This window comes from Eschrichtius robustus, chromosome 8 (assembly GCF_028021215.1).
Source record: "Eschrichtius robustus isolate mEscRob2 chromosome 8, mEscRob2.pri, whole genome shotgun sequence".
Lineage (NCBI taxonomy): Eukaryota > Metazoa > Chordata > Mammalia > Artiodactyla > Eschrichtiidae > Eschrichtius > Eschrichtius robustus.
In genome coordinates, this window is record NC_090831.1 from 107,166,111 (window position 1) to 107,178,501 (window position 12,391).

At 38.3% G+C, this 12,391-nt stretch overlaps 1 protein-coding gene across 7 annotated transcripts in view; it reads left to right on the forward strand.

The window, feature by feature from the left end:
• The window catches only part of AHCYL2 (adenosylhomocysteinase like 2), a 174,552-nt gene that overhangs the window by 144,938 nt on the left and 17,223 nt on the right, over positions 1 to 12,391 (forward strand). For all 7 annotated transcript variants that reach the window (XM_068549428.1, XM_068549426.1, XM_068549427.1 and 4 more), the window contains exons 8-11: positions 369 to 485; positions 3,885 to 3,948; positions 4,428 to 4,516; positions 7,215 to 7,285. In XM_068549428.1, coding sequence (XP_068405529.1) covers positions 369 to 485; positions 3,885 to 3,948; positions 4,428 to 4,516; positions 7,215 to 7,285 — 341 coding nt within the window. The remainder of the gene's footprint in view (positions 1 to 368; positions 486 to 3,884; positions 3,949 to 4,427; positions 4,517 to 7,214; positions 7,286 to 12,391) is intronic.

A 12,391-nucleotide genomic window follows, 5' to 3' on the forward strand; every position in this document is an offset into this window, starting at 1 on the left:
TTGAAAGTTAAAGTTGTTGCATTAGAGTAGTGGGATTAAAATAGTACTTAAAGTTTCTCTTTTTATAATTAAAAAGGGAAATAAAACTAATAAGCAATTAAAAGTTTTACATTTTAATGCTTAAAATTTAGTGGTGGGTCAAAGATTTTCCCCACATGCCTTTTGATTAATATCTTTATTTCTAAGCTGTATACAGATTCTGGAAAGGTATTCTTTATTTCTCTGTATACACCTTATAGGATGAAACTAGTTGTGTCTCAGGCTCTCATGCCTACTCAATTAACTTATTTGTGAAATTTGATATGAAACTGATGGTAGATTGTAATATCTCATTGTTTTATGTTCTTCTTGATTTCCTTCATCCTCAGGCTGTACCAGCTATCCAAAGCTGGGAAGCTATGTGTTCCAGCCATGAATGTCAATGACTCAGTCACCAAACAGAAATTTGACAACCTCTACTGTTGCCGTGAATCAATTCTTGATGGGTAATGTTTTGTTATCTTCGGGATGAACTTGAGTTGTTGAATTGAGGTTCTAAATTTTTTGGTTTTGGTTATTTCTAGAAATGATTCGTGTAGCAACTCTGGATCTATTACTACATCATACTCAATATTTTGTAACCCAAAGCTACCATTGCTGTCACTGTTACATCACACTCAATATTTTATGACCCAGAGCTACCATTGCTATCACTATTTCAAGCAAATCTATTTTACTTAAAAAGTCAGACCAGCCCCTATCTATTGGTGGCAGAGTTTTTACTTTGTCACCCTATCAGGCCTGGGAGTCAGTAACTAAAGTCATTATAAATAAGTAAGTATCTTTGATGGTTTAGGAAAAGGTTCCTGGTATTTCTCTTCCAGGTTATGTTGTCAGTTCTTAAGCTCCAACTATCATACAATTCTCTGGCCACCTGGAAAGTTGTGGTGAGCACAGGGTTATTTCCCAGTGGCATTTGTAGTTTTTCAAATCTGTAAGGACTGCAAATCTGACAAAATCTACTTAGATATAATATACCAAAAACTGTGTTCATCTGGTGCCCAGTTTCTGTTTCTACACTTGTGTCCTGAAATTCCTTCGTTCTTGCTGGGAAGACTCAGTAATTCCCTATGTGAAACCATTAAGTTGGTTTAGAATATTGCCAAGCCAAATGGTTTCCATCATGTATTAGTTAATGGAAAAGTGAAGAAAGGGCCTGTGGGCCACATTACTAGTCTGAACCCCAGGCAATTTGCAACACCACAGGCACTGGCGCAAGAAGGACTTTGGTTTAACAACTGGTTCTATCATTTAATAACTCTAAGACCTCAGACTAGTTATTTAACCTCTCTGTGCCTATTTCCTCATCTGTAAAATGGTGACAGTAAGACCTATCTCATAGAGTTATTGTGAGGATTAAATGAGATAAGGTATGAATCCTGGGGATCAATGTTAGTTCCCTTGCCCTTCTTTCTAGAACCCTATATAGTAAGTTTAGGATTGAGTTAGATCTTATAAGAAGACTTTTACTTTGAAATCTATTTTTGTGTGTGTGGGGTGGAGGGGGGTGTTCAATGCAAATTCAAACTATTTTTAATTATTACTCCTATAGAGTCAGTAGTATTATCAGATAGATTGGACATTTGAGTGAATTCTAACTGCATCAGGCTGTTTACAGACTGTCCCTAGTTCTGTCCACATATAACTGTTATTGTGATGCACAGCTTTGCACCTGATAATAATGATTTGGATATATACTCATAAAAATATTTACTCATCCACAACTGTTTCTTATAGATTTTTCAACTCCCAAATCTGTGAGCCTAAAATCTGCCTATATTTAGTAAAAGATGCATGCAGGTACTTCTACTAACTCATAAACATGGACAGAGTCCCTCCTAAGCAGTGATTACCCTGTGGATCAGAAAGATACTTTAACGTCAGAAATGTATGAAAGTGAAAGTAAGATGGAAGCAGTGGAGCTGGAGTTAAAGTTAATAAAGAAATAAGAAAACATCACCCATCTACTGGAAACCTGCTGAGTAGTAGTAAGAGTTTGTTGGCATTTTCAGATGGTGAAAAACTTTCCAATTGGGTCATGGGCAGTTGCTCCTCTCAGAGGAGTTGAGATGTGACTGGGCGCGTTCAGGGTGGTACGGCCGTAGACTCAGAGGAGTTGAGAGTAGGAGAAGTTAAAGAAGAGGCAAAGTATGCTCCAGGGAAGGCTGCCAAATAGAGAGTCCATATGAGGAAGGGATTAGGGATTGAGCATCTGTAGCTCTGAGCTGGTTGCACACTGCACCATAAGCTATGAGGGAATGGCCCCACTCAGTCCTAGAGGACACTTCTGTAATTGGTCTGCAATGCCAAAAAGCAAGGCAGGTGCAGCCTTATGGAGACTGATGAAGGAAGACTTGGTAGGAAGAAAAAGGATATCCCAGATAGGATTTTTAGATCATAAAACAGATCGTATTTCAGGAACTCTTCTAGAGAGTTCTGGGGCTAGAAGAATTAGAGAGAAGTCAGAGACTTGGCATGACTCTTATACACCGCCAGACAGCTTACACTCACATCCCCAAAAGTCCTTCCTTGACGGAGGTCTTTTCTATCCTTTATCCTTGAACCTTGAGGCAGATCTGGATCCCTCAGATCACAAGGAAATCACTGCCTAACTGGAATCCATCCTGGTCTGTCATCCTATCATTTGCAGAGTAGTGGTGTTGATGAAGTTTCCCTTCCACCACACAGTCATTTGTAGTCACAAAGAGAGAGTCATCTTCCTTTGGGAAGAGAGTCAGAAAGGCTTGTGGGTAGTCAAAGCAAAGGAGGCTCAGAAATATGATTATTGATTTCCTTGCTGTGCTGAGCCAGTCAAGGACCATTCTAAGCCATGGCTTTTGAGTATGGTGGTAGCCCAGCCAGACTTACCCTCTTCACTCAACAGAAACTGCCTCTGCACTTAATTGATATTTATTGAGTTTCATTGGAGTTCATGGAGTTATACTAGTTCCTAGTGAGTGGAGTTGTCAAATCATTAAAAAGATAGGATTTCTACTTTGCCTTTGGGGCATTTATAGACTTTTCAGCAGGAGAGGTTAACAGATGAGTAGAAAGACCTACAAATATTTGTCGGAACCGTCTGTCTCAGAATGGCAGGTTTTAGTTGAAGTTTCTTCTGCCTAGCCAGGGCTTCCTAGAGAAGGGAGACCAACTGACCCTACAGAGAAACCAGAAACTGCTCCTACAACTTCTTCCAAGAGACCTTGAAAACAGTAAGGACCTTTATTCTAGCTTCATAGAGAATCAGAGAGAAAGAGGTAGAACATGTCTGAGGAGGACTCAGCCCAGAAAACTCACTACCTCATGTAGTCAGTGTTGGTGTGTTTCAAGGCTCTTCTCCACCTTGTTGCCCATTACCCTCCCTGGTGAATTAATGTGGGACCTATTGGCAATTTTGATACTACTAAATGTAGGACTCATTTATCAGCGTTATGTTTTATGTGTCTAATTCAATAAGCTACAACATTCACATTAAGCCAGAGCTTTGTCACCTCCTAAATAAAAATTACATTTATGTTTAAAAGTTACTTTGTGGTCTATAGCTTCTTCCCTTCTGTACCACTCCCAAAACAAGGGGAACAAAAAGAAAAAAGGCCTCACATAGAGATGGAATTGATTGGATAGCATGGATAAGAAAATACATATTTTATTGAACGTTTCTTTCTAGTCATTAAATAGTTTCTCTAGGATAGAAACCAGGCTTGCTTTCAACATTAAAACAAAAAACAAAAAAAAAACCCCAAACCAAAAAAAACACCAAAACCCAAACATGAAAACAAAGGGGCTCAATCTAATCTCAAGGGAGAAACAAGAGATTTTTCTGATTGAATTTTTTTCCCCCGTAGACTTAAAAGAACAACAGACATGATGTTTGGTGGGAAGCAGGTGGTGGTCTGTGGCTATGGAGAGGTAAGGTTTAACCTTTCAATTATTAGGTGTTTAAAATGTATTTTGCTGAAATATACTAGAATTTTTCACTTGTATGGACATAAAAGTGCATTCATTTACCACTTTAAATGGGAAAAAAGTAACTTCAGAGGCCCTCTGGTTAAAGTACAATCTTTCTTTTTCCCTTTGCATTTTTGCTATTTTTTCTTTAAGTTGATTTTCTGACTGTTCCAGTGCACTGTTTGTGATGTTCTTTTAGCTTATGTTTTGATTATAAATCATTGAGTGTGGGTGTTCTTATGCACATGCATGTGCTAAGCAGGGTTTAGGAGTTTGTTTATGAACTGCATTCATTTTATTTTTTTCTTATTTTTCCCTAAGCATGAATCTATTCAGTGAAATTCCTTTTGGGGGCGGAAAGGGGGGTACACTTTACCAGAAGCTTTGAGAAACTGTTTTCTTTGTGACTTTCCTTATTATGTGTACTTTCTCCTCTTCAGGTGGGGAAGGGTTGCTGTGCTGCCTTAAAAGCTATGGGCTCCATTGTGTATGTAACTGAGATTGACCCCATCTGTGCTCTTCAAGCCTGGTAAGCATACAAAAGGAGATTTGCTTTTTCCTCTCACCACTGTCTAACATATGATCTTCTAACTGCCTCCAAAGAATGGCCTAGTTAATGCCACATTTCATCTTAGAGGGGCCTAGGTCCTGAGAAGCTGCCCAGATCCTGAGCGGCTGCTATTAACTGTAAGCGCCTGTCTTTCAAAGATCTAGGAGCTCTGCTCTGAGAGAGCAGAGACTGTCAGAAGCTACAATTTAGAACTCCTGTGGCAATAGTAACAGGGGTCGCCTTGAGCCAGAGAGCAAGTAGCCCCTTATCAGCTCCACATGCCATCCTTCTCCCTTTGAAAACAATGATCAAAAAAGACATAGGCTGGCATCAGATCCTTTCTGAAGTGATGCACTGAAAAGAGCGCTTCTGTCACATTCCTCCCCAAAATGCATAACCTAATGTAATCAGGAGGAAATATCAGACAAATCTAAATGAAGGATAAACTCTACTAACTCTTACTGAAGGGTATATAGGAGTTGTTTGTACTATTCCTATAATTCTTAAGTTTGAAATGATTCCAAAATTAAAAGTTTAAAAAAAAATAGTTCCTTTCCCATCTAAAAATGTGGGTAATCTTATCTACTTCAACTGTGAAAGTTCAGAAAATAATGATATAATTATTACATATGATTATATGTATGTATATGATTATACATTATATAATAAATATATAATTATGTAAAGTATAGAGGTGCTGTCACATAATAAATGCTCACTAAGTGGTAGCTATTATTAAAATTGTCTCTTGCCACCCTCAGCAGGATAAAATACCACTGTCCCTGAAAACTACTGCAAAGTCCCCGTGTCTGTAGCCTGAATAACCCACCCGGTCTTTACCATTAACCCTCCAGAGGAAGGCACCCAGCATAGATGAGGCATGGCATAAAGATGTTTCCATAACCATTTTCTCCTGTCCTACCACTCCCCACACACCGTAGCCATCAACACACAGTTTTCCCCAACAGAGTTGTTGGCTTTGTCTGAGTCAGGGCTCCAGCACACGAAGGGAACTATCACCATTCTAGCACTTTTTCAGGGTTCATTAGAGAAACCTGAATGTGCTTTAATATTGACTGAGGTACTGATTCAAACTATCTTATAGACGTGAACTGATCACTTATTCTATGTTAGGTACTGTGCTCTGTGCTGAGGATGAAAGATGAGTAGATGAACGAGACAAGGTCCCTGCTTTTAGAAGCACACAGACAAATAACCTCTGTGCAGCGTAGTAAGTGCTGTGATAGAGATAAACAGCACATGCTTCTGTAGGAGCACAAAGGAGGAATATCTAACTAAAGAGCAGGGCGGTGAGGGTAGAAAGAGGTGTCAATGGAGCTGAGTCTTAAAACTTATTGAAGTGACTTCTTAGTTTGGAAGTAAGTTTCAGGTACAGGGAACATATGCAAGGTCACCTAGGAAGTAGAGAGCATGGCATGTTTATATTTAAGAAGCTGGAAGTGTTTTAATGGAGCTGGCCGATAGGATAAATTTGGGGGAGTGGTAATACCTGAGTAGGAATCATATGTCAGTATAATCATATATCAACATAAGTATTTGGGTCTTATCCTGATACCAGACAATGTCACCGAAGTATTTTAAGCAAGGAAGTGACATGAGCCAGATGGCATTTCAGGAAATCACTCTGCAAAATGAATTAGAGAGACATAAACCTAGAGGCAATGAGATGGGGCCAGGGGCTACTACAGTAAGAAATAATAAGACCTGAACATCAGGCCTGCACGTCTAGAAAAGAGGGGATAGATTAAGAATTAAGATTTTAAGGAATTAAGGAAAAAGAATCAACCAGATTTGGTGACAATTTTAATTAGGGAGAGGTAGTAGGCTAGGACATTCTAGTTTATTTGACTCGTAGAGCTGGGTGAACAGTAATGCTATTGATTAAGATAGAAAATATAGAAGAAGAGAAACAGGATTGGTGGTGTGGGTAAGATAATGAGTCTGTTTTCAAGCACAATAAGTTTGAGGTCCTTGTGGGACATGAGGAGGAGCTATCCAGTAGATAATTTGATCTATGGCTCTGAAGCTTTGGAGAGATCTAAGCTAAGGATGTTATTGTGCAAATCAGCCACCTGTGAGGCATCATTTGTAGCCAAGGGAAAGGAATGGATAAGTGCCGAAAGAATAGAGAAAAGAGTACCCTACAGAGTACCAACATTTAAAGGTTGACTGAGATCGAGAAGGAGCAATCAGAAAAGTAAGAAAACCAAGAGAAAACGGTATCATGGACTCCAAGAGTATAGAACCTTAAGAATGCAAATAATGTTTAATGTAGCAGAGGATATCAAGTAATATTAGAGTCTAAGAAAAAATTGTTTTTGGCATTCAGGAGATCATCGATGATCTTGGGGAGAGCAATTTCAATGGGGTAGTAGGTTCAGGTAAAATGGCACTTTCTAGAAACTTGATTGGGGTTTCATGGTTAACTCTGCCTCCCTATTATCAGGAAGAATTAGGTCCCAGTGTTAGAAAGAACCTTTTATTTCTGTCCTGTATGAACTAAGGAAAGAGTTTGAATTTTTCACTAAGAATAGTCCAGCTGTATCAAAAAGTGATGTAGGTACCAAAGCAACTTGGGTAATAGCTTTTGAGGTTATGTGGCAGAAGGCTCCCCAGCTGCTTTTTTAGGTTAATTGATCATGCTTTATTTCTACAGTATGGATGGATTTCGACTGGTGAAATTAAATGAGGTCATCCGACAAGTGGATATTGTTATTACCTGTACAGGTATGATTATGACATATAAGGTGGGGTGGCACTTGGGAACACTTTCATGGAACAAGTGAAAAATGACTGGAAATGTTCTGGACAAAACCAAACTCTAAAAGCCAGAGATAGTAGTCTACAAAACCAATCTTTCACATTCTTCCTACCTCTTTAGAACTCTGACCAAAAGTATACCATTAGGTCATCCCTAGAGGAAAGTTTCTCTCTAGTCGTTTTAACTGTTCCATATCTCCATCCATCCTCAGCTACCTAGGAGATGGCTACCAGTGAGTTTTATTTGGGAAGCTAGATCTTAAATTTGTACATTTTTTAAAATTTTACTTCCAAAAGTGATGTGTATTTCTCTCTAGTCCCTGTAATTAAAGCAAGGCTAGAGCAAAATTCTTGGTAGTTAGAGAAAGTGGAAAAGGTAGTTGTGTTAATTCCCAAAGAGGTAGATTTTGAGTTTTAGAGAGGAATATGCAGATATGGCTACTTTCCTTGGACTGAGATATTTTATCTTTATGTTAGAACCAAAAGCCATTGGAATATTGGGTTTATTTTATAATTCTACTTTAAAGGAGGAAAATCAGAATATTTAAGAATAAAACTATTATTTGTAGTCTCAAGGAGAGCTGGGGGCAAAGAGGGACCATAAGAAACTGTCCTTGGGGCTTCCCTGGTGGCACAGTGGTTAAGAATCTGCCTGCCAATGCAGGGGGCGTGGGTTCGATCCCTGGTCCGGGAAGATCCCACATGCCACGGAGCAACTAACCCCGTGCGCCACAACTACTGAGCCCGCACTCTAGGGCCCACGAGCCACAACTATTGAGCCCGTGTGCCACAGCTACTGAAGCCCGTGTGCCCTAGAGCCCATGCTCTGTAACAAGAGAAGCCACCGCAATGAGAAGCCCGCACGCCAGAACGAAGAGTAGCCCCTGCTCACCGCAACTATAGAAAGCCTGCCCACAGCAACGAAGACCCAACACAGCCAAAAATAAATAAATATATTTATTTTTTAAAAAAAAGAAAAAAGAAACTGTTCTTGTTTCACATCAATCCTTCAATCTCTTTTTTTGTAAGTAGCTTTATTGAGATATAATTCACTTACCATATACATTTTACCCATTTTAAGTGTATAATTCAATGTTTTCTAGCAAATTCACAAGGTCATACAACCAAGACAATCAAATTTTTTTATTGAGATGTAATTTACATACCATAAAAGTCACTCTTTTAAAGTATACAGTTCATACAGTTCTGCAGCCTGTGGAAGGAAAACCACATTCACAGAAAGACAGACAAGATGAAAAGGCAGAGGACTTTCTACCAGATGAAGGAACAAGATAAACCCCAGAAAAACAACTAAATGAAGTGGAGATAGGCAGCCTTCCAGAAAAAGAATTCAGAATAATGATAGTGAAGATGATCCAGGACCTCGGAATAAGAATGGAGGCAAAGATTGAGAAGATGCAAGAAATGATTAACAAAGACCTAGAAGAATTAAAGAACAAACAAACAGAGATGACCAATACAATAACTGAAATGAAAACTACACTAGAAGGAATCAATAGCAGAATAACTGAGGCAGAAGAACGGATAAGTGACCTGGAAGACAGAATGGTGGAATTCACTGCTGCGGAACAGACTAAAGAAAAAAGAATGAAAAGAAATGAAGACAGCCTAAGAGACCTCTGGGACAACATTAAACGCAACAACATTCGCATTATAGGGGTCCCAGAAGGAGAAGAGAGAGAGAAAGGACCCAAGAAAATATTTGAAGAGATTGTAGTCGAAAACTTCCCTAACATGGGAAAGGAATTAGCCACCCAAGTCCAGGAAGCACAGAGAGTCCCAGGCAGGATAAACCCAAGGAGAAACATGCCGAGACACATAGTAATCAAACTGACAAAAATTAAAGACAAAGAAAAATTATTGAAAGCAACAAGGGAAAAACGGCAAATAACATGCAAGGGAACTCCCATAAAGTTAACAGCTGATTTCTCAGCAGAAACTCTACAAGCCAGAAGGGAGTGGCATGATATATTTAAAATGATGAAAGGGAAGAACCTACAACCAAGATTACTTTATCTGGCAAGGATCTCATTCAGATTCGACAGAGAAATCAAAAGCTTTACAGACAAGCAAAAGCTAAGAGAATTCAGCACCACCAAACCAGCTCTACAACAAATGCTGAAGGAACTTCTCTAAGTGGGAAACACAAGAGAAGAAAAGGACCTACAAAAACAAATCCATAACAATTTAGAAAACAGTAATAAGAACATACATATCGATAATTACCTTAAACGTGAATGGATTAAATGCTCCAACCAAAAGACACAGGCTTGCTGAATGGATACAAAAACAAGACCCATATATATGCTGTCTACAAGAGACCCACTTCAGACCTAGGGACACATACAGACTGAAATTGAGGGATTGGAAAAAGATATTCCATGCAAATGGAAATCAAAAGAAAGCTGGAGTAGCAATGCTCTTAACAGATAAAATAGACTTTAAAATAAAGAATGTTACAAGAGACAAGGAAGGACACTACATAATGATCAAGGGATCAATCCAAGAAGAAGATATAACAATTATAAATGTATATGCACCCAACATAGGAGCACCTCAATACATAAGGCAACTGCTAACAGCCATAAAAGAGGAAATCGACAGTAACACAATAATAGTGGGGGACTTTAACACCTCACTCAAACCAATGGACAGATCATCCAAACAGAAAATTAATAAGGAAAAACAAGCTTTAAATGACACAGTAGACCAGCTAGATTTAATTGATATTTATAGGACATTCCATCCAAAAACAGCAGATTACACTTTCTTCTCAAGTGTGCACGGAACATTCTCCAGAATAGATCACATCCTGGGTCACAATTCAAGCCTCAGTAAACTTAAGAAAATTGAAATCATATCAAGCATCTTTTCTGACCACAACGCTATGAGATTAGAAATCAGTTACAGGGAAAAAAACGTAAAAAACACAAACACATGGAGGCTAAACAATATGTTACTAAATAACCAAGAGATCACTTAAGAAATCAAAGAGGAAATCAAAAAATACCTAGAGACAAATGACAATGAAAACACGACGATCCAAAACCTATGGGATGCAGCAAAAGCAGTTCTAAGAGGGAAGTTTATAGCAATACAAGCCTACCTCAAGAAACAAGAAAAATCTCAAATAAACAATATAACCTTACACCTAAAGGAACTAGGGAAAGAAGAACAAACAAAACCCAAAGTTAGTAGAGGAAATCATAAAGATCAGAGCAGAAATAAATGAAATAGAAACAAAGAAAACAATAGCAAAGATCAATAGAACTAAAAGCTGGTTCTTTGAGAAGATAAACAAAATTGATAAACCTTTAGCCAGACTCATCAAGAAAAAGAGGGAGAGGACTCAAATCAATAAAATTGGAAATGAAAAAGGAGAAGTTACAACGGACACCACAGAAATACAAAGCATCCTAAGAGACTACTATAAGCAACTCTATGCCAATAAAATGGACAACCTGGAAGAAATGGACAAATTCTTAGAACGGTATAACCTTCCAAGACTGAACCAGGAAGAAATAGAAAATATGAACAGACCAATCACAAGTAATGAAATTGAAACTGTGATTAAAAATCTTCCAACAAACAGAAGTCCAGGACCAGATGGCTTCACAGGTGAATTCTATCAAACATTTAGAGAAGAGCTAACACCCATCCTTCTCAAACTCTTCCAAAAAATTGCAGAGGAAGGAACACTCCCAAACTCATTCTGTGAGGCCACCATCACCCTGATACCAAAACCAGACAAAGATACCACAAAAAAAGAAAATTACAGACCAGTATCACTGATGAATATAGATGCAAAAATCCTCAACAAAATACTAGCAAACAGAATCCAACAACACATTAAAAGGATCATACACCACGATCAAGTGGGATTTATCCCAGGGATGCAAGGATTCTTCAATATATGTAAAGCAATCAATGTGATACACCATATTAACAAACTGAAGAATAAAAACCATATGATCTTCTCAATAGATGCAGAAAAAGCTTTTGACAAAATTCAACACCCATGTATGATAAAAACTCTCCAGAAAGTGGGCATAGAGGGAACCTACCTCAACATAATAAAGGCCACATACGACAAACCCACAGCAAACATCATTCTCAATGGTGAAAAACTGAAAGCATTTCCTCTAAGATCAGGAACGAGACAAGGATGTCCACGCTCACCACTATTATTCAACATAGTTTTGGAAGTCCTAGCCACGGCAATCAGAGAAGAAAAAGAAATAAAAGGAATACAAATTGGAAAAGAAGAAGTAAAACTGTCACTGTTTGCAGATGACATGATACTATACATAGAGAATCCTAAAGATGCCACCAGATAACTACTAGAGCTAATCAATGAATTTGGTAAAGTCACAGGATACAAAATTAATGCACAGAAATCTCTTGCATTCCTATACACTAACAACGAAAGATCAGAAAGAGAAATTAAGGAAGCAATCCCATTCACCATTGCAACAAAAAGAATAAAATACCTAGGAATAAACCTACCTAAGGAGGTAAAAGACCTGTACTCAGAAAACTATAAGACACTCATGAAAGAAATCAAAGATGACACAAACAGCTGGAGAGATATACCATGTTCTTGGATTGGTAGAATCAATATTGTGTAAATGACTACACTACCCAAAGCAATCTACAGATTCAGTGCAATCCCTATCAAATTACCAGTGGCATTTTTTACAGAACTAGAACAAAAAATCTTAAAATTTGTATGGTGACACAAAGAACCCCGAATAGCCAAAGCAGTGTTGAGGGGAAAAAATGGAGCTGGAGGAATCAGACTTCCTGGCTTCAGACTATACTACAAAGCTACAGTAATCAAGACAATATGGTACTGGCACAAAAACAGAAATATAGATCAATGAAACAGGATAGAAAGCCCAGAGATAAACCCACGCACCTATGGTCAACTAATCTGTGACAAAGGAGGCAAAGATATACAATGGAGAAAAGAGAGTCTCTTTAATAAGTGGTGCTGGGAAAACTGGACAGCTACATGTAAAAGAATGAAGTTAGAACACTCCCAACACCGTA